The following is a 27,994-nucleotide window of genomic DNA, read 5'->3' as shown; positions in this document are numbered from 1 at the left end:
CACAAATTACAGCTTAAAAAAATAGGAATTGACCTAGGGCCAAACAACAACAGCAGTATATACAGTTGAGGATACATTCAAAGGAAATCATATTGTCTCTTGTTACTTACCTGGAGGACATTTATAAGTTGGTCCAAAGAAAGATTCTCCACTTCTTCGACAACATGAATTTTTTCCAAACTTATTACACCTTTCTTGGTACCCCTTTTCTGTATGTAGAAAGAAAGGAAAATGAATATGAATAAATGACGATTACACTGATCTAATTTATAGACAGTACCTACTGTAGAAACATTAGATAAACATGCTCTAGAACATGTTCATTAATCAATTTTTTGATTTGCTTCAGTTATTTGACTTTGGTCATGCTGGTATACTGCCTTCTATGAAAACATTTGGGGATTCCATAAGATAGGGTGTCTTTAAATCAAATATAAAAAATTTTCTCTCTAAAACAGTTGCTGGTGCACTTGATGTCTGATTAAAATAAGGGCAGTGACGTTTGTCTGTAAAATATAGGTAAGAGTAGTGGAATATAAGGAAACTATAATAAATTCCACACCAAAATAATTAGGGGAACAGCTTTTCTTAACCATCATAGATTACATTGATTCATTTATTCATTCTATGGGTTGATACTAATTTTACCAGCAACACAAGTGTAAAAAGGCAATGGGGATTACCCATGAGTTGAAATCACAATGTAAAGAGATATATAATCAATATACGAGGTGTATTTATTAAAGATTTCCCCTGACCCACTTCTCAAAAATAAACAAAACTTAGCATAATTATTAGTCCTTCTCATCATAGCCACCACCAGTGGTGATACAGTTCTCCCATTGCTTTATGCAGGTATGAAGATCTTGTCTGTAAAAGTAGGTAGGTTGCATCTGATGAACTTATTTACCTCGGAAATAAGTTCATCATCATCTGAAAAGTGCTTCCTCTTAAAAAAAGACTTCAGGGTTGGAAAGAGGTGGAAGTCAGACGGTGTGAGGTTGGGAGAGTTAGGAGGATGAGGAAGGATTTCATAGCTGCAGGAGTGTGATTTCATTTGGGCAACATGCACATTGTGAATGGGGTGTTGTCTTGGAGGAGTCGGACACCTTTGGACAGTATGCTATGCCTCTCTGCTTTGATGGTGTTCTGCAATTTCTGCAGCAGAAAAGCATAATATTCCCCATTAATTGTGGTGCCCTTTGCCAGGAAATCAACCATCACTACTCCGTGCTGGTACCAACTGTGAGCATCACCATTCCTCCTGAGGGTTGGACATGAACCTTCTTTGGAGGTGGTGAGTTATCATACTTCTATTGCTTCAACTGGACTTTAGTTTCAGGATCATAGTGATGGACCCACATTTCATCCTGTGTGACAAGTCTACCCAAAAAAGTCCCCCTTGTTTTCTTGGCACATTGCCAAAAGAGCCTGGGAGAAACTGACTTGTTCCTGCTTCTGAAAAGGTATGAGCATCTGGGGAATCCATTGTTCAGACAACTTCTGCATGTGCAAATGGTCGTGAATGGACCCTACATTTATCTTCACTTTTTGGGCTAGTTGCCAAATAGTTATGCAGTGATCCTCCAAAATTACAGTTTCCACTTTATCAATGGCAGAATGTGGTCATCCAAGAATAGGAGTAATTTCCACCGATGTCCGACCACATTTGAACTGGCAATGCCAGTGCCTGACTACATCGTATGATGGTGCATCATCACCATAAACTTCTTTCATCTCATTGAAAGTCGCTTTTGGTGTATGGACTTTCAAGTATAAGAACTTGATCACTGATCTGCATTCAACTGCCTCCATTATAACACTTTAGTTCACTTCAGTAGCCATAAAAGACAAACAAATACTGGTGGAAAGCTGAAATTTACAATATGACATGTAGAGACATGTATAGTTATACCTGTATAAGCTCTGTTTCCTACAATAACTGGAAGTGAGTCAGGGGAAATCTTTAATGAACACCCCTCATATATATATATATATATATATATATATATATATATATATATATATATATTAATTCTCTAAATTAGGTATTAACAGTAACTGCACGATAAAGTGAAGTATATTGCCACTTAAATGTGGCTGACCCCTAGGGGTGGATGTTACTGTTGCTTTTAGCCCCAGGAGGACATCTCCTCCAGCTGGCTTATCGACACACTTCTGTGTCCTGTTTGTTTTGTCAAGTGAAGTTATCCCTCTCATCGTGATCTGTAGCACGAACGGACCCAGGTTTCAGGGTTATTTCACTTCGTCAGCGTCCGATAGCCACCGATCTGCGATGAGAGAGATAAATTCTTGGCAACCTTATGTACCTTTTTCCAGTGAAATTCTTCACTGATATCGAAAAAGTGAAAACAAGCAATGTTAATTCTCTAAATTAGGTATTAACAGTAATTGCACGATAAAGTGAAGTATATTGCCTCTTAAATGTGGCTGACCCCTAGGGGTGGATGTTACTGTTGCTTTTAGCCCCAGGAGGACATCTCCTCCAGCTGGCTTATCGACACACTTCTGTGTCCTGTTTGTTTTGCCAAGGGAAGTTATCCCTCTCACCGTGATCTGTAGCACGAACGGACCCGGGTTTCAGGGTTATTTCACTTCGTCAGCGTCCGATAGCCACCGATCTGCGATGAGAGAGATAAATTCTTGGCAACCTTATGTACCTTTTTCCAGTGAAATTCTTCACTGATATCGAAAAAGTGAAAACAAGCAATGTTAATTCTCTAAATTAGGTATTAACAGTAACTGCACGATAAAGTGAAGTATATTGCCACTTAAATGTGACTGACCCCTAGGAGTGGATGTTACTGTTGCTTTTAGCCCCAGGAGGACATCTCCTCCAGCTGGCTTATCGACACACTTCTGTGTCCTGTTTGTTTTGCCAAGGGAAGTTATCCCTCTCATCGGGTTTCAGGGTTATTTCCCTTCGTCAGCGTCCGAAATAACCGAAATAACCCTGAAACCCGGGTCCGTTATTTCCTATTTGCTTACCCTTAGAAGGTATGAAAAATGGCTATTTCCTTCAAAACTTGCTTTTGTTACATTTATTCAAGCAAATCTGTGGTATTGAGCAGAATATTTGCTATGATGATATCTCTGTTTCAACAACTCTACTGAAACTGTTTGAAATGTAATAGAAAATAGATCAGTTTCAAAACATTGATGTCCATGTCACAAAGGCAAAGTTTGAAGGGAACAGTAGTCATTTCCCTTGATTTCTAGATAGAAGCAAATAGGAAATGACACTTACTGACCAAAGATGAAAAAAAATTTTTAATTTTGTTACACAGTGTTGTCAAACAAGTATATCATTCCATTGACCTTTTTATTATCAACCAATCTCAGACCGTCTTGGGTTCTATGTTACAAACTTCAGATTTTGAAGTAACACCTGTTTATAGTGACACCTCCTGCAATCAGCTTGAGAATCTTTTGTTTTCATCTCATCTTAATATATAAAGCTGAAGTTGTGTGTGTGTGAAGCCTTTTTAAAAGTGTATAGAAATCCACATTTTCCACTTTTGCGTAAAAATTTTTACATCAATGGAATTTTCTCGATGTGAACTTTCCAGTGCAGTAATTAGATTTTTAAAATTCCGTTTACTTTGTGTGATTTAAGGGAGATTTGGCTGTTGTTTCTAGCAAGTTTTATATTTCTTCCCTTCTACTTGGAACGCCGTTCTTACACACGCGCTCAACATATAATATAGAGAGTAAGAGTAAAAGAGGGAGAGAGAGAGAGAGAGAGAGAGAGAGAGAGAAAGCGATACATACAAAGTCATAGATTAAACTTTCCTCTCAGTATTCTTTACCTATTTTTCATAACATTGTTAGATAAAAACACACACAACCATACATACGTGATCTGTGACAACAGCATACACATTACTCTCATTCTCTATTCATTTCTCCCCCTCTTCCTCTCTCGCTCTCTCAAACGCATACACGTGCAAGTAAACACAATCATTGACAAAAATATAACTTCCAGGAAAATGAATATTTTTTCGTGAAATTTTCTACAAATATACCTTGATGTATATACATTTCAAGCATGTAGGAATTTTGAAGGAAACAACTGCAGGTTATTTTTGAGAAGTGTTCCCCACTCGGTGGTGTTTCGGAGCAAGTCATCCATATTTGCTTCATTTTTCTCTATTATGTGCTTATGTGCATCCGTAGATTGCTAATGAAGTAATAGGCAGTAAAGAGAAGCCGTCATAAGAAAACTTTTAACTACCTCTATTCCTTTCTCCCCCTCTCTCTACCGCTTCCTCTCTCGCTCTCTCAAACGCATACACATGCAAGTACACAATCATTCAGTAAAATATAACTCATGTTCGTCAATGTTTTGTAAATATACCACGATTTTCACTAGGGTGTTAGGGTTAGGGTTTTAGGGTCAGGGTTTAGGGTTACGGTTACAGTTAGGGTTAGGATTAGTGTTACGGTTACGGCTTTAGGGTTAGAGTTAGAGTTTATGGTTAGTGTTAGGGTTAGGATTAGGGTTAGGTTTAGGGTTTTAGGGTTAGGGTTGGGTAATCGTGTGGGTGTTAATCTGAAAAAATACAGAAATGTGAAAACTACCAACCCTGCCATCTATTATATCTTTTGTTGTTCTGTTTAATATATACATAGATTATGCCTCCAAAGAAGAGAGTTTGCTGGGGAAAGAAAGCAACCGGTTTAAAATGACAGCAACAGACTGCAGCAATTCACCACATTCCAGAACCTACTTTGAACATAATGCAAAATGGTGCATCAACATCTACCGTCCAATCTGTTAGAATTCTGGCAGAACTGTGTAGCAACAGATTGCCAGCAATTGCTTCATCAGAAATTGCCGTCCTAGCTCCTGCTAAAAGGGCAGCGCAAAAATTTGTTTTGCACAAGCATTTCTATAGCCAATTAGACAGATGAAATTTACGTACTCTTAATAATGTCACGCAAAACAGTCTTCAGACTTTCCCTATTAATTTCATCGTCTTTTGAATTATGACCATATTTACATCATAAGGGTTTTTTTCGTTGTAATGCTTTCTTATTTAGTTGATTTTCACCTAGCAAGACTTATTGTAGATAGCGTAATAAGTCACACCCGGACAATGTCGGGTTATACTGCTAGTATAAAATATTACTCTTTTACTTGTTTCAGTCATTTGACTGCAGCCATGCTGGAGCACCGCCTTTAGTCAAGCAAATCGACCCCAGGACTTATTGTTTGTAAGCCTAGTACTTATTCTATCGGTCTCTTCTGCCGAACTGCTAAGTTACAGGGACGTAAACACACCAGCAACGGTTGTCAAGTGATGTTGGTGGGGACAAACACAGACACACAAACACACGTATATATATATACATATATACGATGGGCTTCTTTCAATTTTCGTCTACCAAATCCACTCACAAGGCTTTGGTCGGCCCGAGGGTATAGTAGAAGACACTTGCCCAAGGTGCCACGCAGTGGGGCTGAACCCAGAACCATGTGGTTGGTAAACAAGCTACTTACCACACAGCCACTCCTGCACCTAATAATATACCAATAATTAAAAATTAATAAATGAATTAATAATGAAACATTGGTTATTTTATTAAGATCCTACCACATTCTTCATTATTTTTCAAGACTAATTAAAACAGATGGATATTGTATTTCAACAGAAATATGATAATGAAAAGGTTAAAGATAAATTATAGTTAATCAGTAAATGATGTTTGTAGTAAATAAATACAATTGATGGTAGAAACATGAAGATAACAGCAACAACAAGATATACTACTGAAGGTAACAAGATATATCATTGATGGTAACAAGATATATCATTGATGGTAACAACAACACAAAGATACTGCTGAGACAAGAAAGAAGACATTCCTTCAAAATTTCAAGAATCTGTTTGTTTTCCTCGAGACTAATTACTTCTGGTTTATTTTGACAACAATTAGATTACTGTAGTATTTTTTTCTTTTTTAAAAATAGCTTTCTCCAAAACATAGACCCTCTCCATCTTTAATTAAATCATTAGTGCCACTATCAAACTAATCAGTCACTGATACTAACAGTGGTGGTGGTTAGTATTTGTAATAGTAACAAATCACTGAAACCATCTTCCCCACCACCCCTTATCATCATCACTAACTACTAATGCAATAGCTAATGAGAATGTAAGAGCCTCTAAGTGGTCATCAATATGCTAGATATGACAGTCAAACTTCCTTCCAACTAGAAAAGGATGTATTGAATAATATGATTCTGAATTTCCTGCACAAAGGCAAAAGATGAAATGGTCATGAGTGGAATATCTTTGATCGTAGGTCTACCGGACCAGGGTTGACCCAAGTCTAAACAACAAACCAATGAAGAAGTCATTCAAACTTCTAAACATAGCAGCCAGTTCTCTCTCAAATAACACTGTACCATATTGAAAACAAAAAATTAGAACATGTATTGGAGAACGGAATGACCATGTTTGGAGCACCTATGATCTCAGACATGCTTGATGAGAACTGACCTGGATGCTAAACAGTAGCAACAACCATCAGAAACTCAGGGCTAGAATTTGGGGAGGGGGGGGGAAGTGTTATTTGATTAAATAGTCTCCAGTATTTGACTAGTACTTTATTTTCATTACCTTGAGAGAATAAAAGGCAAAGTTAACCATGGCAGGATTTGATCGCAGAATATAAAGGGCCGTATTGAAAGGTATTTTGTTCAATAAACTGGCAATTCTATTAATCCACTACCATTACCATAATAATGATAACAGTAATAACTTCATCATCATTATCAACTACTACTACTACTTGTGTCAGTGTCCACCCAGGATGAGTTGTGTTGGCTCTGTACACTCCTTAGAGCCTTCAAGAGAAATTTTATACAAAGAAGAACAAAAATGCTTCCCCCAGGGATCAAAGATGCTCCTCTCCAAATTCAAGGAGGTGATGAAAGTTTCTTCATGTTTTTAGAGTGGAACTCTTCAAATATTCATTGTCCCTTCTCTCCACACCACAGATTGATGAAGTAACTTCTTATAACTCTTCCCACTACTTCTATCACCACCACCCTCATACAGTACTGGAAGTAATTGTAGTCAGGATGTTGGTGAACAGCTCTACTTCATTTCTGATTGGGCAAACCAGTCTGTAAATTTGGGGTTAGGGGTTAGAATTAGTTATAGTAACCCTACAATCAGTATTTCCCTGACACTTTATTTTATTAAACCCCACCCAAGAAGGATGAAAATCAAAGTTGACTATGGTGAAATTTGAAATCTGTATATAAAGAGACATGTAAACATCTCATGTCACTTGGTCCAACAGTCTACCAATTCTGTTAATTCACTGATCTGAGATCCAGACCTTAATAGTGGAGTTGCACTATTGATAGTTCACTAATGCTACATCTACTATTATTACCTCTCACCATTGTCACAACTATGAGCCAACTAGAGAGTTTTTGTGTGGTCACTCAAGTTACTAAAAATAGCCACCAAATAGCTATTTAACATTTAAGCTGGCTTTATCCAGCCCAAATATTCTACCTGTTTTATGTTAAATCTGGCCAGATCTGGCCTCTTACATCTACACTACAATGTCATTCTAAAAATAAACAATTGTAGCATTGAAATCTCAAAAGTACAAGATAATGCATAATTAATTCAAAACAATGTAAGCCATACAGTATCTCAAAGTTATGAGATAATGTATGATTAATTCAAAACAATGTGAATAAATAAGCCTAACTTTTGACAGAGTGATCTGAATGCCAAAGCTGGATAAAGACGTCTTTGATAATATCTCTGTAAGATTAGGGCTGATTTAGGGTTAAACAAAAATTAACACAACTAAATTACCTTACCACAATCATCACCACCAATTCTGCTACCACAACCTTCACCACTGACTCTATCATCACCTCTACAATACAGCAACAGCAGTAATAGATCTGTACAAATTGTTCATGGTAAGGAGAGTGGTGGTGCTGTGAGTTATGTTGTTAGTGGTAAGTGTTGTGGTGGTAGTGGTGGTGTTGTGGTAATGGTGATAGAGTAGGTGTTGTAGTTGTGATACCAAATAATTAAAACAGGATGATCCTAGTTGTATATTAAAATGTCATGTGATGTCAATGAGTGCTCAATGAGTGAGTCTAGTCTTTCTCATGTCAGAGCTGATTGGTTGAGAAACCTTAATTAAGCTTGATGAGAAATTAACTATTGCTATGACTACCATTACCACTGCTGCCACTATTACCACCAATATCAGTCAGCTCTCCAGGGTCACATGTACTACAGACTTAAATCATAGTATTATGCACCCCCCCCCCCCCCCCCACATGCATGCATGTATGTAAAGAAGGAAAGATTAAAAGAAAATGTTTGATTGCTTCAGCTCTGAAATAGAATGTGAAGCATTTTTGAGTGTGTTTGTTACCACACATACATGTATAACATATGAATGGTAACATAAAATAAACATAGCTTTACAAAATAAATGGCACATATTATAAAATCACAGCATACAAAGATTATAAATGGAGCAAAATATGAGAAAGGCAGAAATATATAAATCACAGACAAAATATACAAATATTATATACTCATACACAACACACTATGATCATCATCATTTAACATCCCTGTTCCTTTCCAGAATGGGTTGGATGATTTGACAAAGATCAGATGCATTGTGCTCCAGTGTCTGCTTTCATATGATTTCTGTGGATGCATGCCCTCTCTAATATCAATCACATTGCAGTGTGTACTAGGTGCTTTTTTTTCTCATGCCACAGGCAGTATTGAGGTTTCCATGTGGCTTGTAAGTCTACAAAGCTTGAGGTGGGGGGGAGGGGTGCATCCTTATGTTAGATGGGAGTTAAGGTATAAGAGAAGAGGTTGGTAGTAGAGAAGGTTCTTGTAGAGGAGCTACATGGCTACTCAGAGTCAGGGGAGAGAATGAGAACGAATCAGGAGTAGCTCGGAAGACACAAATGATGGTGATGTGGTGGCATTCAAGGGACAGGGTGAGTAGTGGTGAGTGGGGACAGAGAAGCTTGGAGGTGTGTGTGTAGATTTACAAGAGGGTAGGAGCAGGGGAAGGGATAGTAAAAATGGGAAAGAGAGAGGTAGGCAACATCTGTAAAGATTGGGAGAGGTTGAAGGGGAGATGGAGGAAGTGATAGATATGGGGAGATAGAAGGTGCATGTGGATGCTGGCAGCAGGATAGTAATGATGATACAGTTGATAGGAAGAGGAAAAAAGATGATGTGCTTGAGTAGGCTGCAGGAGGGGTTAAAAAGAGAGACAAGGATAGTGGATGACAAGAGATAATTTGGTGGTCTGGGGATGGGATGGCCAAAGTAACATGTGGGTGTAGAAGACAATGTAAATGGTTCTGAATAGCAAGAAAGAAAAGTGGTATCAGGAGATGGAGAGGAGGAATATCAGAGATGTGGGGAAGGATTATGTGGGGAGAACATTAAGTGAGGTACCCATATAAATATGTACTTATCTGTTTACGTATTTTTCACTTGTTGGTGATGTCCTGTACTTGATGCATTTTATATCTATTTATTTATAATGGAATACCATGCAGCCTTGTCCACAGTAAGTTTTTACTCATATTTATAATTTCTCCGACTCTATTCTCCCTTCCCTATCATTCTTTCTCTCTATAATCCTCTTTATTTTCCGTTTCTCCCCCTTCTTCTTTGCTGCCCCCTGTCTATCTTTCATTCCTTCTCCCTTCTCCTCACTCCCTTTGTTTCTTTCCCTCATCCTTACTCCTGTCTCCCTTCTCCTCTGCCTGTTTGCTCCAACAGGCCATTTCTCTCACCTCTGTCTTTTCTGGATGCCATGTCTACTCAGTTGGATGTCATTTTTCTTGCCTCCAGACATTGTTTTCTCTTCTACTATTTTCTTCTCTTCTATCTATTCTATATCCTTTCAAAATATCTCCCAGGCTTTACTCATTATACAATGCGTCTAGGCCTAATTGCCCTTAATGTTTGTCTTCGTACATCCACTCTGTCCTTGTTTGTTCGTTCAAAGCTCTAACTCTCCACAAATTTTATATTTTAAAAATTTCTGGATGCTGCTGTCTCATGAAGGTTTTCTATCTTGTCGTTGAAAGCTCGAAATAAGGAGTAATTAACAGTCAACAACTAAGGAGGGGTTAGATTTCTTTTGGTATTTTGTGCTGTACTTGTTTCTTATTATGTGTTCATGTATTTTTCAGCTGTTGGTGATGTCCTGTTCTTATTGTATATTTTTTGGTATTTTGTCGTGTACTTATCTCTCGTGTGTTTACATACTTTTCACTCAGTGGTGATGTCTTGTACTTGATATATTTTATATTTATTTAATTATATATATATATATACATATATTGTTGTGTCTGAGGAGAGTCAGTGTTAGGAACATAAATTGTGACTAAGGTTTGGTGGAAGATTTTAATTTAAAACTTATGAAAAGACATTTGTACTCAGAGCCAGAGCCAGTTTCAGCAGCTGAAACTGGCTCTGGCTCTGAGTACAAATGTCTTCTTTTCATAAGTTTTGAATTAAAATCTTCCACCAAACCTTAGTCACAATTTATGCTGGTAACAAAAGGATTAATCTGTTGGTTAAACAATCAATCAGTTGTTTGTCAAGGTCCTTTAATCACCATTTGCAAGCTCATCAATGACATGTCCTCTCTCTTCCAGATCTGCTTCGAGTCTGTCTCAGAATTAATCCTATGTCTATGAACATGTAGAGGTGTGATCACTTACATGAGAAGGGAAGGGAAAGAGTAGAGGAAGACTGTGTGTGTGTGTGTGTGTGTGTGTGTGTGTGTGTGTACGTGTGTCAACATGGACACCTTATTGATTCAACTATGAGATCTAGATCACCAGCATATAACATGCAAGGACTGAGATATCAGTGGTGAGAAATATATTCAGAATATTGGAAGCATACTCATAATTGGTATGGAAGCTAAGAATGTGACATGGAAATCTTATGAGAGGTTGTTGAAAGTGCACAATGCATGAGATAAAGAAGAGCTGCCTTGTGCTGGCCTTACAGAAGGACCAGCAATTCGAGGTGACAGTAACATAATAGATAAAGTAATCAATGACATGAAGGGAGGGAAAGCTACAGGTCCATCTGGGATAATTGTGGAGATTCCCAAAATATACAGTGAGGTGGGGTACAAGATTACCACCCAGATAGTAAATCAAGTTATATAAGGAGTCATTCACAATGACTGGCATAGCAGTATCATTGCAGAGTGTTAGAAAAGCAAGAGAGATACCTTACAAATAAGCAGTAACAGAGGAATTAAATTACCAAATCAGGTTATGAGGGTCAGAGAGAGTCATAGCACAAGTGATTTGATACAAGACAGAGCTCGGTGAGATGCAGTTTGATTTTGTACCTAGAAGAGGTACCACAAATGCAATCTTCCTAGTGAGACAACTGCAGGAGAGATAGCTAAGAGTAAATCATTATTCTTGGTTTTCACTGACTTGGAAAAGGCATTTGACAGGGTACCACATATAGTAATCTGGTGGTCACTAAGGAAACTAGGTGTTGAAGAATGGGTTGCAAGAGCTGTACTATCCATGTACAAAGCTGCAGTAAGTGTGAATCAACAATGATTTCAGTGAGGAATTTAGTGTGAGTGTTGGAGTGCACTGAGGCTCACTTCTCAGTCCCCTCCTATTCATCATATAATTTAATTATATATATATATGTATATGTTGTAATCCAACGTTGGACAGTTGTAATGTTCACTCTGGCATAGCAGTATAGTTAGTTAGACAAGATACGACTATCTATGACTGACTTTGCCAACTTCTCAATGATGACTTCTTACATCACAGTATTTGTAATGACTAACACACACCACTCATCACGTGGGAGGGGTGTTCCAATATTATTATTATTATTCCCGTAACATCTCCCCTTTTAAGTTTTTTTTTCCTAGGAAGTGTAATTTTATTTCTTTTTATTAACAATAATTTTTACTTCACCCAACCTCCCTTTTTTGAGTTTTTTAATACAGTTACACATTTAATATTTTTTTTTCGTTTGGCACCCACTTCCAGGAACTCCATACATCTTTTTTTTTCCTTTGCCTGTACGTTTTGGTTCAATTATTTGTAGTGGCATTGGTACTTGAAAAGTATCATATAACCATTCCATTAGTTCTTCCATGCTCTTGTGACTATGCTAATAGCATTTTGGGGATTAGTAAATTACTACCAAATATAATCATTTCATTAGTTCTTCCATGCTCTCACAACGAATCTTTTTTTTTTTAGCTGATTTATGTGTCTCTTATATACCCATTTTCTTCCTTTTACCAAGTATAGCCATTTTCCTATGCGTTTGGTAATCACATCATCTTCTCAACTTTGTTTTCCATTCTTATATGCCCTAACAAATGCATTTTCAACAATTTTGAAGTATCTTGCTGTATTATCCATTGCAATTTTTCTTCTCTTACCAGGTAGCACTTTGTTGAAGACTGATTTTATTTTCCTCACAAACATCAATTCCACTAGTGACATACCTACTAGTGTGTTTGGATTTGGTGTCACTCGGTATGCTCTTAGGAATTGTTGTAGAGCTACCTCATCTATGACTTCCTTATTCGACTTTCTTCGGGTTGTCTTGAACATACTGACAGTGTCCTGCTTGTTAATTAGATCTGGGATGGTATGGCACAGTCATTACATGTTCTACAACGAATGTTTTACAAATGTTTTAAACTCAAAAGACACAAATTGTATTCCATAATCCCACTATAGTGTATGGGATCCAAATCTCGCAAACAGCTCATGTAGAAATTTTGTCGTAGTTGAAGAGGTTAGCTTTTTACACTTGCAAATTTCTGGCCCTTTTAGAAACTATCTACTACCACTAAGTAATATGAATCATTTAAGGGACCAGCAAAATCAATGTATAGTCTCAACCACAGAACATCAACTTTTGGTCAAGATTCACTTTTTATCATCGGTAATTTTGCTGCTACAGTACATCCTCTGCAGCCTTTAACTAAAATTTCAATTTCTCTATCCCCTTTTAGCCAGTACATGTAGCTATGTATTAAAGCTTTCATCCTCAAAATACCAGGATGTCCAACATGGAATTCCCTCAACATTTTCTTTTGCAGTGTTTACTCTCTCTGCATACATCAGTACACTATCACAAATTGAATATAGGTTTATGTCTTGATTTCATTTCACACTGATCCTGTTCCTATTTACTTTTCCTGTCCACAGTATTCCTTTCATTTTTGTTATGAATTTGTCCTTTTCCACATTTTGTTTTATGTCTTCTAGGGTCACCAGTAATTCACGTACCATATTCCACATTACTTTTTTTATTTCTCCTTCTGATCTTAATGCTGCAATTACCGTATCTTCAAATGGCTAGCTGTGTTTCAGTATCAGTCTGGACAAACCATCCTCAGGCCCTAGTTTCTTGAATTGTAAATATTCCATTTTGAAATCATAATTCAATAATGTAGTACCCCATTGCTGTAGTCTATTAGCTGTGTGTGTTGGTATTCCTTTTTCAGAACTGTATATTGACAGTAGTAGATGATGATCCATTTGTAGACAGAAACTTCTTTGAATAAATCTATGGAATTTTTTGATACCAAATACAATTGTTAACACTTTTTCTGTTTAGCTATAGTTCCTTTCTGCAGGTAATAATGATCATGATGCATGGGCTACAACCTTTTTACTTCGATCGTTATATTTGTGGAGAAGCACTGCTCATACACCGTAATCACTCGCATCTATAGCCAATATGATATCCAGCTTCAGATCAAAAAGCATTAATGATAAGTTCGACGTTAACATGTTTTTTAATTCATTAAAGGCCTTCTGGCGCTTATCAGTCCAGCACTATTTTGCATTTTTCATTTAGCGGGACCCTTACATTGTGTATATTGGGGATATCAATTTGGTAGTAATTTACTAATCCCCAAAATGCTAGTAGCATAGTCACAATATTCAGTGTGTGCATATCTTTTATCGCAGTTGCTCTGGATGGATCTGATTTCCCTCCATTTTTATCTATTATCTGGCCAAAGTATTTAATTCTTTTCAGAAAGAACTCACATTTTTCTTCACTTAGCTTAAAGTTGTATTCTCTTATCTTTTTGAATACCCTTTTTACATGTTCTACATGTTGTTTGTGTGGTTCACTTTTTATTATGATATCGTCTAAATAGGCAATAGCAAAATCACAGTCCACCAGCATTGTATCCATTACTTATTGAAATATGGAAGGAGCCACTTTTACACCGAAGGGAAGCCACTTAAATTTAAATAAGCTATGGTGTGTATTAATGGCTAATAAGTGTGAGCGCTCTTCTTCTACTTGGATTTATAAGTATGCCTCCAAGCAGTCTAATTTTGAGATGAATTTCCCTCCATCTATGCGAACACTTCCTCTGGACTCAGTAATGAGTAGTTATGTGGTCTTAAGCAATTGCTTAAACCTGTTGAAAAGTCTGTACAAACTCGTGACTTATTATTTTTCTTTTTTCAGTAGACCATAGGTGCTGCCCAATGTGAGTGATCTGTCTTCTCGATTATTTCTAGGCTTTCAAGTCTTCCTAGTTCCTTATTTACCTGTTCTAGCGCCGCGAACAGTACATTACATTTTGGCTTAAATACAGGTGTTGCACTTTGTTTTACTACAATTTTTGCCTTCGTTTCCACGCAGCAGCCCATCTGAGAATAAATGTTTTATTTTTCATTACAATCCCTTAGCCACATTCAAACCTTCGACTGAACCGACTATATTTCCACACAAAAAACTTATGGGCATATTCCACAATTTGAACAGTTCCATCCACTCTGTGTCAAACAAATTTACTGAATTGACACATACACTTTTGTTATTTTCATTTGGTCACGAAAAGTCACATTACACAAAAATTCATCTACAAAATACAATCTTTTACCCGTAACACAGTGTGCTACTTTTGTAGATTTACTTAATTTTGGCTTACCGATATACTTCCAAGTTTCTTCATTTACAATGGTAATACAGTAGATTCACTTTATGAATCCACTGATAATAAATCCACCCGCTTAATGTATCCAAAATGGGTTGGGATGGAATTTTTACACATAAAATCTCTCGTTTAATAAATCCAAATCATCACTTAGTAAATCCAATTGTTACTGCTCCTTCCTAAAGTTTCAACAAGGGGCAGCGAACAAATGAAGTGCTTTTTTTTTCTACTCTTAAATACTGACAGGTAGGCTCCAGCAGCCACAGTCAGCCAGCTGTCACATGGTACACTCCATCATCCTAAAATAGATCAATAAATATGTAATTCCTGGCAGTGACTGATGGAGTCTACCACACAACATTGTCATTCAAGCGAAAAATAAGGCTCCGAGACACCTCTTATCAAAATTACGCGCCCTTCTCATTTATTGGATGATGGTGTGTACCACGTGACAGCTGGCTGATTGTCGCTGCTGGAGCCTACCTGTCAGTATTTAAGGATGAAAGAAATGTGTCATTCCTCGTTCACGTAGAGAGGCAGACATACACACAAGTTGTTCAAAATGAAAAGAGAGAGGCAGGACAAATCCGTGGCAGAAAAGATTCAATTGTTAGAGCATTACAAAGCTCTTGGGAAAACAATTCAGTGGCAAGCAGTACAGAGTTGAGGAATTTCAAGAGGTCTGCTCCAGAATTTGCTAAAGAATGAGGATGACCTTCGTGCCAAAAAACACAATAGCTGTTCATCAAAGAGAAAGCGCCAATGAGAGGGACAAGACCAACAAATAGACCGTACTCTCTACGATTGGTTTGAAGTTATTCGCTCGGGAAATGTTCCCGTCAATGGCTTGATCCTAATGCACAAAGCCAATACTGTTGCTCAAGCTGCTGGACACGATTTTAAGGCATCCGAAGGTTAGTTTTACCATTGGCAAAAAGACATGGAATCTCTTTTACAGTTCTAAAAGGTAAGAGTTGTAGTTCACAAGTTCACGTTTTTCTCTTTAGAGAACACAAACTAAACATTTCATATTTTGTAGGTGATGCAGCTGAAGCTGATGTCAATGGTACCCATCAATTTCATGAGACAACCATACAGTTTCTGTTGAAACTGTATCAACCACAGGACATCTACAATGCTGATGAAACTGAGATCTACTTTCGTGCATTACCAAGAAATACATATGTCAATGAGAGTTGCAAGAAAACTGTGAGGGGCTTTAAGACAGCAAAGGACCGTGTGACCTTGATGATGGCCTGCAACATGAATGGAGACAAAGAAGACTTGCTCTTAACCCTTTCATTACTAACCCAGCCATAACCAGCCGCGAGTACCCATTGTTATTTAAATGTAAATTTGAACCCAAATCTCGTTAGTACATTCGTTAAAACACCTGATTTCACTTTGTAAACAGTTGAGATATTGTATCCGACATTGTTTGGTGTGATATTTGAACTCAGTGAATTTTGGAAGATTTTTTTTCCACATTTTTTGAGGTGTTAATTTTTTCAACTTTGAAGATGGAGAGGAGTTTCATGCTATCAAGCAGTGATTCCGAATTTGAAGGTTTTTCAATAGAAGATATGGAGATATTGAAGAAAAGAATGAATGAGCGACAAAAGCACGTGGTGAACGATTATGAATCGGATATTTCTGTATCCGAAACTGAAAGCAGCGACAGCGACAGCAAGGATGATTTTTACACCAGAATGGAGAAAAGATTTTTAAAATATTTTTATTAACAATTTTTCTGAGGAGACAGGGTCTAGGAAGCGAAACCTTTAAACTTCTTTTTCTTATTTTTTCCAGCATGCTTGTTTGAAATGATTACTGCGGAAACAAACCGTTACGCAGAATGTAAACAAGCCGGAAAAAAAGATAGCATGTGAGAGACACTAGCAGTACCCCCAGTACGTGGAGAACCAAACTTTGATCCCTTATTTAAAATAAGACCCCTCATCGACTGCGTTCAAAATGCATATAAAACATTTTACAAGCCTGAGAGATACTTATCCATCGATGAGGGCATGGTGGGGTATAAAGGAAGAGTATGCTTCCGACAGTATATGCCAAGAAAGCCCACAAAATGGGGGATCATAGTTTGAAAAATTTGTGAGGCAAATACTGGGTAATGCTGTGGATTTAGCTTTTATACAGGGAAAAGAGACAATAATGTTAGTCAGCATGGCCTAGGGTACGATGTGGTCTGGAATTGATCACATTCATACCATAACCAGGGCAGTCAAACTTTAGTTTGACCCGGTGACAAAAATAAAAAAAATATTAGTCTGATAGGTGTAAAACAACTCGCTGGGAACGAATATGAAGAAAAAAATGCGCGCTCGCGAACGGGGTGGGTGGGGAAAGTGCTCGGAACATTCACATCGTGAATGTTCCGAGACACCTCACCGGAGCCAAGAAACAAAAGAAAAATAGTGTAATAGATGTAAAACGACTTGCTTTGAAAGAATATCAAGAACACACACACACATATATATAACATTAGTCTAAATTCATGATTATTTTAGAATTTAATTGAAAGTCATGAGGGGTGTATTTTGGTCAGAAATATAGTAACAAAAGGGTTAATCAGAAAGGCTGGTTGCCAAGATGCTTCAAAAATGTCAAAATGCTTCTGATTCAGTATGACTTTTCAACCAACGCGAGGATGACAGAAAAAAATCCAAGGAAGATGGCTCAGATCTTGGGTTCATCGTTTGCGGGAATCTGACAATTGCTCTTCTCTTGTAGTCATCAATGATCTCAAAAACATCACTTAAAAATTTTTTCCTCCCAGCACAATATCAGTGCTGCAGCCCTGTGACATGGGGATAATCAAGACCTTCAAAGCCTACTTCAAACATGAAATACACAAGAAGATCATTGATGTTATGGAAAACACTGAATGTGACATTTTTGCCCAAGAAGTTGCAAAGCAGGTCACCATTTTGGATGCCATGTACATGTTAAGCATAGCTTGGAAGAAGGTTTCTAGCCAGACAACCAAACATTGTTGGATCAAAGCTAGTTTTGTTTCAGCGGAAGAATCAAATGAAGCCAAAGATGTTAACAAAGATTTGATCCTGCCTTCACTGCCTACTGGACTGACCAAAGCAGCAATTCGAGAACTGGTTGTCCATAGATGATGGGGCTGTTGTTGCTCTGGAGATCATCACTGAAGAAGAAAATCTAGACAAGATCATTCATTTGGCAATCTGAGAAAGAAAACAGAGATGAAGATGACAATTCCGACATTGATGTTGATGAAAGAGTTCCAGAGCCTCCAACACCAGCTGAAACGAGACACTATCTAACTCGATTAGAAAGTGGCCTTGAAAGTTTTGATTTCAGTGACATGAATCTTTTTAGAACTCTTAAGGAAAAAAATCAATGCAGAGTTGCGAACAAAGCATCCAACAAGGCAAACAACACTCGACAAATTTTTCATTCAATAACATTGTTTCTAATGCTTTTATTTGTGTATTCACATATGTATGTATTTTAATAAATATACATGCTTAATCAATCGGTGAATTTTGTTCCCTCTGCTAATAAATCCCTTATTTAATAAATCCAAAATAGGTGGTCCCAAGATGGATTTATAAAGCAGGGTCTACTATATCACTTCCAGTGTCTAACTGCATTTTCACTCTTATATTTTCAATTTTCACATTTGCGAATTTCCTTTTTGTCACATTACCATTTTCTTTTGACAACATCTTGTTTACTCTTTTTTCTTTGTTCCAGTGTTTTGTCATCTTGGTTTTACAGTGCGCTTTCACTGGTCCAATTTTTTTCACAATGGAAACATTCCACTTTCGAAAATGGACAGTTTTTCTCAGGTGTAGACCTCCACATAGAAAACAGGGGTTTATTTCCTGACTTTTATCCTGTTTGTATTGTATTTTAGTACACACTTGATTTCTATTCTGCCTGTTTCGCACTTGTTTACTTGGGAGCAATCTTTATGTTCAATTTTCTTTGCATCGTTGCCTTAGATTTACTATTTTTTCACACTCTTCAGGCACTTGTTGTAAGGTTACAGCTTGGTTTTGTGCCAGCTTAGCGAGAATTCTTGTTCTGAGTTCTACATTTCTTTCAGCAGTTAGTCCAAGGCACTTGAACATGTCTGGTTGGCGTCAACTTGCCTGTTTGAACTATTCACATTCTCTGTTAACTCTACTAGCATATGTGATGTTGTCCTCTTTGCTGTTCTTTTCTAGGTTTAAAAATTTCCAGCGTGTATTGAACAACAAGCTTTTCCTGTTAAAAATTTTACACAATATGTCTATTGTATTTCTAAAGTTTATGTCAGAAGGTTTTTTTCAGGAGTACATAATTGCTGTAATGCTCATGTTCTCCTGCAGCCAGTTTTCTTAGGATTAGATGCGTTTTCATATCATTGTCCCAATCTTTGCACTCTTTATTGAAGATCTGTTCACATCTTCTATAGTACGCCTCGAAGGTAACTCCTTCATCTGGTTCATACTTAAATTCTGTTTTTGAGTTTGCAACATAATCTGGCAAGAACATCTTTTCAGCATTTTTGGACAACTTACTATTCATTAGTTGCAGCATTTGTAGCTGTAACAATAATTGTTGTTGTTGCTGTTTTTGCAATTTGAGCAAACTGACCAACAATCCTTCCATAATTTTACAATTTTGTATACTGTAAAATTCACACAAAAACATTTTGTGAGTTTGTTTAATCCTCGTGAGTTTGTTAATTCCTCATTGCCACTGTTGTAATCTAATGTCAGACTGTTGCAACATCCACTCTGATATAGTAGTATAGTTAGTTAGACAAGTAAGACATGACTATCTATGACCGACTTCTCAACTTCCTACGTCATAGTATTTGTAACAACTAGCACATACTACTCGTCACATGTGAGGGGTGTTCCATCATTATTATTATTATCTCCATAACAATATCATCATCATCATTTAATATCTGCTTTTCATGCTGGCACGGGTTGGATGGTTTGACTGAGGACTGGCAAGCTGGGAGGCTACATCAGGCCCCAATCTGATCTGGCAAGGTTTCAACAGCTGGATGCCTGTCCTAATGCCAATCACTCCAAGAGTGTAGTGGGTTCTTTTTACATGCCACTGGTACAGGAGCCGGTTAGGTCGCACTGGTATCAACCATGCTTGAATGGTGATTTTTACATGCCACCCAGCACGGGTGCCAGTCAAGCAGCACTGGCATCGACCATGACTACAATTTCACTTGGTTCAACAGGTTTTCTCAAGTACAGCATATTGCCAGATGATTGAAGGGGTACCTTTAAATGGGCCAGTTATGCAACACTGGCATCGGCCATGGCTAAGATCTCACTTAGGTTGCCAGGTCTTCTCAAGCACAGCATATCTTCAAAGGTCTCAGTCACTTGTCATTGCCTCTATGAGGCTCAATGTCCAAAGGTTGTGCTTCACCACCTCATCCCCTGTCTTCCTGAATCTACCTCTTCCACAGCTTCCCTCCACTGTTAGGGTGTGACACGTCTTCATACAGCTGTCCTCATCCATATGCACACCAGGTCTGATGCTTCTTATGTTCAACTTTTCTCTCAGGGCACTTAAACTCTGTCATGTATGCACACTGACATTACACATCCAGCAGAGCATACTAGCTTCATTTCTTTCAAGCTTACACATGTCCTCAGCAGTCACAGCCCATGTTTCACTGCTGTGTAGCATGGCTGATCCCACACAGGCATTATACAGTCTACCTTTCAGTCTGAGCGAGAGGCCCTTTGTTACCAGCGGAGATAGGGGCTCTCTGAAGTTTGCCCAGGCTATTCTTATTCTAGTAGCCACACTTTCAGAGCCCCCATCCCCACTACTGACTTGGTCACTTAGGTAACGGAAACTATTAACTACTTCTAGTTTTTTCCCCTGGCATGTGATGGAATCTGTTTTCTATACATCTTCAGTGTTTATTTGACTGTGGCCATGCTGGAGCACTGCCTTTAGTTGAACAAATTGACCCTAGGCTTATTTTTTGTAAGCCCAGTACTTATTCTATTGGTTCTTTTGCTGAACCACAAAGTTACAGGGATGTTAACACCAACATCAGTTGTCAAGTGATGGTTGGGGAGACAAACACAGACACACAAACATATATTCAACAGGCTTCTTTCAGTTTCCATCTACCAAATCTACTCACAAGGCTTTGGTTGGCCCAAGGCTATAGTTGAAGACACTTGCCCAAAGTGCCATGCAGTGGGACTGAACCCAGAACCACATGGTTGGGAAGCAAGCTTATTACCACACAGCTTTTTTTCTTTTTTACTTGTCTCAGTTATTGGACTGCGTCCATGCTGGGACATTGTCTTGAAGGGTTTTTAATCCAATAAATTGACCTCAGCCCTTTTTTTAAAGCCTGGTGCTTATTTTATTGATTTCTTTTGTCGAATTGCTAAGTTATGGTGACATATACAAACCAACACCAGCTGTCAAGTGGTGGTGAGGGACAAACACAATGACACATACACACAGATACACACATACACATTATATATATATATATATATATATATATATATATATATATATATATATATATATATATATATATATACATATATAAAATATATAGTTTTATGGAAAATAACCAAGTTTCAATTTAATTTTTATTTTTTATAAATTGATTTTAATTGAGTTTTTACCTGTAATTTTGGATTTTGTCCCCAATATTATTATATATATATATATATATATATATATATATATATATATATATATATATATATATATATATATAAGTCACTCACAAAGCTTTGGTCAGCCTGGGGCTAGAATAGAAGACACTTGCCAAAGTGCCATGCAGTGAGACTGAACCTGAAACTATGTGGTTGGGAAGCAAGCTTCTTACCACAGTCATATCAGCACGCACGCACACACACACACACACACACCACAGACAGATGGATAAATCACAAATGATAGATAGATATATAGATAATACGGCTGAAGGAAAGTACCCAAGAGGAATGTTTTCTATACTAAATACACATACTGTAAGGTTTTTACATTGGTAATATAGGGATTAACTGAGCTAACAAAAACTACCTGTAGAGTTTTGCACTTTTCCAGGGTAGATCAAGAGGTTACTCTCTTTCACTTTACACCTGACTCTCTTCAAGTTCAAAATTATTTACACTGCACTTATGTTTTACTAATATCATGGTTCCTTCTCTTTACTTGAAAGGGTTTGTGGCATTCCATTTCCCAGTCACTAATGGTAGTTTCCTCCTGAACCAGCTTTGGGGTTCTGGGGCATCCATCCTTTGAGCTTCCACCCAAAACCTCTGAGAACAAGTTGTAGTCTTACTGCCACTTATACTGGCATTGGGTGGTGATTGCAATATATTTTCAAACTGACCCCTCAACCTTTGGATCAAACATGTCCCTTATTAACCCACGTGATGGATGATGCGGTATGGTTATTTTCTTTAACTCTTTTTTTATATTGCAGTTTTTGGTGGAGGAGGTAAAACACTACCAGCTAGATATAGTTAGTGTATCTTCTACAAAGATCTGTGGTTCTGACACAAAAGTTTTGGATAGAGTGTGGAAACTCCACTGTTTGGGTGTGATGCTAACTATGTCTGTACAGGCCCCAGCTGCAAGATTGAATTATGGAGTAGATACCACTAGGCTGAAGGAAGGACTGATATGGCTGTTGCAAGTATATGCATCAAACAGTGAGACCATAGCTTTTGCTGTCATCTTAGACCTCTTTCATTCTGTGTTAGATGTTCATGTAAAGAGAGAGGCTGAGCAATCAACTAATTTCCACCTAGCTGTCTGAACTGTCTACAGCAGAGAGAACTCACTAACTGGTAAGTCCAGTGCAACTTACAAGATAAAAGGGAATCCCTGGCAAATAATGGAATCAGAAATAACTATGTGGATACTATTGCAACCAAATTCAGAGCCCTTCCTGATAAAACTGAGTTATTCTCTGGCTGACTTGTGTATGTCAGGTGGCTTGGACCTCTGAAAAGACACCAAAGCAATGGTGACTATGGGTGGTAACCCCAACTTTTATTTAAAAAGGAGGCAAGAGAGAGTACTTTAATTATAGAGGTATCTCCTTGTCAAGCCTTTGTGCTAAGTATCTAGAAAATAGATGTAGGGAAATTGTATGGCACAAGGCAACCTCACAAGTGCTGCTATTGCAATAGCATGCACTCAATACAGGGTTGATAGGACACGTTTGTCTTGACCTGTCATGGATATGACATGCTGGTGCCATGATAAAATGCAATCAGTACACTCTGTGAAGTAGCTAGAGTTAAGAAGAGCATCTAGCTATAGAAACCAAATGTAAAAAGATAACATGATAGCAACATATGGTTTCCCTCACCCTTCTAGAAAGGCAGTAACTGAATAAAACAGAAATCAAAATGTGACAACCCATTCAATCCATGCCAGCATGGAAAGCAGACATAAAATGATGATGACAATGATGGTGATGATGTTTTTTTGATGACTAGAATGGATCTTTTATGATGTAACTGCTTCCAATATAATGGTCTCAAGTGAAACCACTCGGAGACCAAAGGAGGTGTACGGTTGATGAAATCAATTTCAGTTCTTGACTGGCACCTTATTTTATCAACCTAACAAGGATGAAAGGCATTTTATTTGTATGTGAAGAAAATTGTAAGTAGGTTAGGATGCCGGATTACTGACCACATGGCCACAAGTTCAAATCTTAGCCATTAACATTGAACTCCTGAACAAAACATAAAAATCTGCTGATCCCTCTTTGTGTCACTGAAAACAAAAAAAAAAAAAAGCAGAAACATTTTTCAGCCCTATTTCATAGTTGAGTTGTTAAGTAGTAAGAACAGTGAAATACTGTACCCAACATTTCAGGTACAGTAAAATGATATATCCACCATTCCAGGTACACAACCCTCAATTTTTAAGGGGTGGTCCTTGCTTTTTATGTACTCTAATGCATAAAACATTACAGCCTGAAGACAAAGAGGATAGTAGAGAAAGTATAAAGATGTGCAGACTGTCACTTTGCAACCTTATGTGATGAACTACTGTATGGCTATACAATAACAGTAGCAGGTGTACAAGAACAAAATGGATAATGGAGAGAGTACAATGCCAAAACTGCAATGTACCCCATACAATTAACACTTTACTTACCATCTTCGAACAATATGATTTAATTCATTCTGAAAACCACCTGGAATTTAATAAAACTTGGCAAATGTTTCATTTATTGGTGTACATCAAATTAACGTTTCAAATAACAGAAATTTATGAGGGAAGTTTTTCCCTCATAAATTTATGTTCGGTGTACACCAATAAATGAAACATTTGATAAGTTTTACTAAATTTAAATAAGAACATTTTAAACATTTGTAACATTGAAACAAATGCAGTTTCAAGCAGATTGGTATGAAAAAAGTGTACCACTGCATGGTGGAGTGCATGGCAGGCTGAAACAATACATCTATGGCTTTTATGTGGTCTTCCTTTTGATTGATTGTCATTAAACCATAGGTTTATTCAACCAAGGCTGACCTGGGATCACACCACAAAAACAGTAGCAGTAGTTATCATTCCACCAAAAGAATGAAGGAAAATGGATGCAAAACAACAAAATAAGAGATGGAATGAAAATAAATGAGATGAAAGGGGAGAGAAAAAGGAAGGAAAGAAGAGAAGGAAAGCGAAAGAAGAAAGAAGGGGAAAAGAGTGAGAGAGAAAGAGAGAGAAGAGAGAAAGAGAGAGAAGAGAGAAAGAAAAAGTCAACTGACCATTGGAGTACCATCATAATAAGACAGAAAATTGCTGTCAATCACAAACCACCGGTTCTTGTAGCATTGTCTGGTAATGGTCTTTTTGTTTTGAGAGCGTTTCTTCATGAAATCACTGAGTAACTCACAATTGTTCTGCTGTGACATGTTGGGACCAAGGACAACATCAGACAAGCTTGGATTATCTCCTTAAAATTGTTTTAATTTTCTGTTTTACTCCAAGGAAGACTCCATTTAAAACTGGTACTGAAGCCTCTTCACAGCTCTGTAATTAAAAACATACAAATATATACATACAAAAATCTATATCTAGATATAAAATATATAGATCATCTCTGTCTGTCACATACAAGGGGATGCTGAAAAGTTCCTGGCTTTAAGGATTTTGTGAAAAGCCTGATTGGAGGCCTAACCTTCCAAGTTCTTTTACAGGGCTTAGAAAAACTGAAGGACCATTGCATTAAGTGTGTGAATCTGAAAGAGGAATATGTTAAATAAAATCATAATTAACTGATCCTCCTGTATTTTTAAAAATCCCAAACCAGGAACTTTTCAGCACTCTCTTGTATATGACATACATACCCCCACAACACACATATTGTATGTCTTATAACATATATATATACACACATATAATGAAGATGCTGCATCTCATGGAAGAGATGACAAAAGACAGTATTTATTGATGATATGCAGTACTCTAGAAGACCTGTCACCCATGCCAATGTATACTCAAGGATAATGTTCAGAGATTCAAATATTTGTACCTTGCCAGGGCTACATTTTCTGTCCCCCTCATTTTACACTTTTGACTTCTCCTCCCTTGTATCTATTGCTCAATGCCTTTCTCACCCATCTCCCCACCTTCTCATCATTCACAACCCTCCATCTCCCAACCACCAGTGCTGACCGTACCATTTTCATTACTCTGTTCATCTGCCCTTCAGCACACTAGTATATAAGAGACTACATTAGGTCACCATCATCCCCTTTCTCATCCATTATATTCACACATTTGGGTGCTATGTTGCCAGTCACTGCTATTGCAACACCCACATATCTTTTACCTCTTGTTAATCAGAAATAGAACAAAAATGAAAATGAGATTTTGCCATATTTATAGAAAATAATGTTACAAATTGAGTCCCATTCTCCTAACAGGTAGGGATACCCCTGGTCTAATTGCTTACACCAACCACAATACTTCCTTATTTTATTGACTTTGGCAGTATAAAAGGCAAAGTGGAGCTAAATGGAATTTAAGCACATAATGTAAAACAAATACCACAAGGTATTTTGTTCAGAATTCTATCAATTCTGCCTTTCAGTGTTTAATCTCACTCCATGGTGTTTTGAGCAAGTGTCTTTCACTACATTCCTGGGCTAACCAATGCCTTTCAGTGCAATTTGATAGGAAGTGTGGAGAAACCCAGCATTGCATACATTCATACATGCATGCATGCAGTCAGACAGACAGATATAGATATTGCAGACACTAGCACAATAATGTGTCAGCTCCAGCAGTTGATCCTCTCAAAAAAGGAGAGGTTAGTAAAAACGACAAATTTGCTATTTTCAATTTGGATTTTGTGCCTAGAATGTTGGGTAATGACTGAAAAAGTATGATTGTGCATACAAATGGCCAAAATGGAGTGATGTTATCCAACAAGGTTCAAAACTTGGAGATCAGGGAATCTCTTCAAGTTGAAACTGCTACTTCTCCACATTGACAGATCACAACTTTGATACTATGGACAAGTGATTAGAATGACACATGATTCTTCATGCCAAGCCAACCAGCAGGAGACCTAGAGGTAGATCACAAATGAGATGGTTGGATAATATCTATATGCTTGAAAATGCAGCTGGGAAATGTAATGACAGTTGCAGCTGAAAGAATCCAATGGAAGTACCTGAGGACTCTAACACTATGACCTTCCCAAGAATAGTGGGTGGAGAAGATGGATGGACACACACACACACACGCATATATATATATATATATATATATATATCATCATCGTTCGTTTAACGTTTGCTTTCTATGCTGGCATGGGTTGGATGATTTGACCGAGGACTGGTGAACCAGATGGCTGCATCAAGCTCCAATCTGATTTGGCAGAGTTTCTACAGCCGGATGCCCTTCCTAACGCCAACCACTCTGAGAGTGTAGTGGGTGCTTTTACGTTCCACCGGGACGAGGGCTAGTCAGGCAGTGCTGGCAACGGCCACACCCACATGGTGCTTTTTACGTGCCACCTGCACAGGAGCCAGTCCAGTGACACTGGCAATGACTTAAGATAACAACATTACAACAAAAGAAAACTGAGAGTTTGTTCATTCACTCATTTCATTGTCCATTTGTTTCACTAGCTTTTACTTCTTTTTCAAGTAAGGGATCTCTTATTTCATACATCTTCGAAAGTGTAGAAGAAGTTGATGATTTGTTGACAGAAGTAACATCACTCATAACTTTCAAAGTGCAAATACAAGCAAATACATACACACATAATGGGTTTCTCTACCAAATTTAAGCTCACTCACAAAGCTTTGGTCCAAGATGTTATGCAGTGAAACTGAAGTGAAACCTGAAGCCACACAGTTGAAAGAATTTCTTAACCATGTGACAAGAAGTGTGCTTCCCCACCACATGGTTCTGGGTTCAGTCCCACTGCGTGGCAACTTGGGCAAGTGTTCTCGGGCTGACCAAAGCCTTGTGAGTGGATTTGGTAGATGGAAACTGAAAAAAGCCCGTTGTATGTGTGTGTGTATGTGTTTGTCCCCCACCATTGCTTGACAACTGGTGTTTCTATTTACATCCGTGTAACTTAGTGGTTTAGCAAAAGAGATCAATAGAATAAGTACCAGGCTTAAAAAATGAAGTAAATTCTGAGGTCGATTCATTTGACTAAAAATTCTTCAAGGTGTACCCCAGTATGGCTGCAGTCTAATGACTGAAACAAGTAAAAGGTAAAAAAGTTTTAAAAATACAGCCCTGTCTATACTAAATAAATAACTTGCACACACACATACATACACGCACACACACATACACACACACACACGCATGCACACACTCTTTTATAAATAAGAAACAGTATTGTTTTTGCTATGTTAAAAACATGACTAATTTCATTGACACACTCACATATACACACAGGTTG

General features: G+C 37.6%; 1 protein-coding gene across 1 annotated transcript; it reads right to left on the bottom strand.

Moving 5' to 3' along the window:
- Positions 1 to 62: 62 nt before the first annotated feature.
- On the bottom strand, positions 63 to 27,790 carry LOC128249284 (cytoplasmic tyrosine-protein kinase BMX-like). Its single transcript, XM_052972385.2, has 3 exons — positions 27,696 to 27,790; positions 24,831 to 25,095; positions 63 to 209 (listed from the first exon to the last, which is right to left on the bottom strand). Exons 2-3 carry the CDS (start codon positions 24,975 to 24,977, stop codon positions 78 to 80), a joined length of 279 nt encoding a protein of 92 aa, XP_052828345.1. The 5' UTR covers positions 24,978 to 25,095; positions 27,696 to 27,790; the 3' UTR covers positions 63 to 77.
- Positions 27,791 to 27,994: the final 204 nt, after the last annotated feature.

Source organism: Octopus bimaculoides, chromosome 13, assembly GCF_046866305.1.
Source record: "Octopus bimaculoides isolate indiv1 chromosome 13, ASM4686630v1, whole genome shotgun sequence".
Taxonomy (NCBI): Eukaryota; Metazoa; Mollusca; class Cephalopoda; order Octopoda; family Octopodidae; genus Octopus; species Octopus bimaculoides.
This window is presented reverse-complemented; position numbering and strand designations above follow the sequence as displayed.

Coding starts and splice junctions, on each gene's coding strand:
- LOC128249284 (XM_052972385.2), bottom strand. CDS start 24,977: ATGTCACAGCAGAACAATTGTGAGTTACTCAGTGATTTCATGAAGAAA. Junction 210..24,830: donor ATTATGATGGTACTCCAATG/GTCAGTTGACTT, acceptor TTCTACATACAG/AAAAGGGGTACCAAGAAAGG.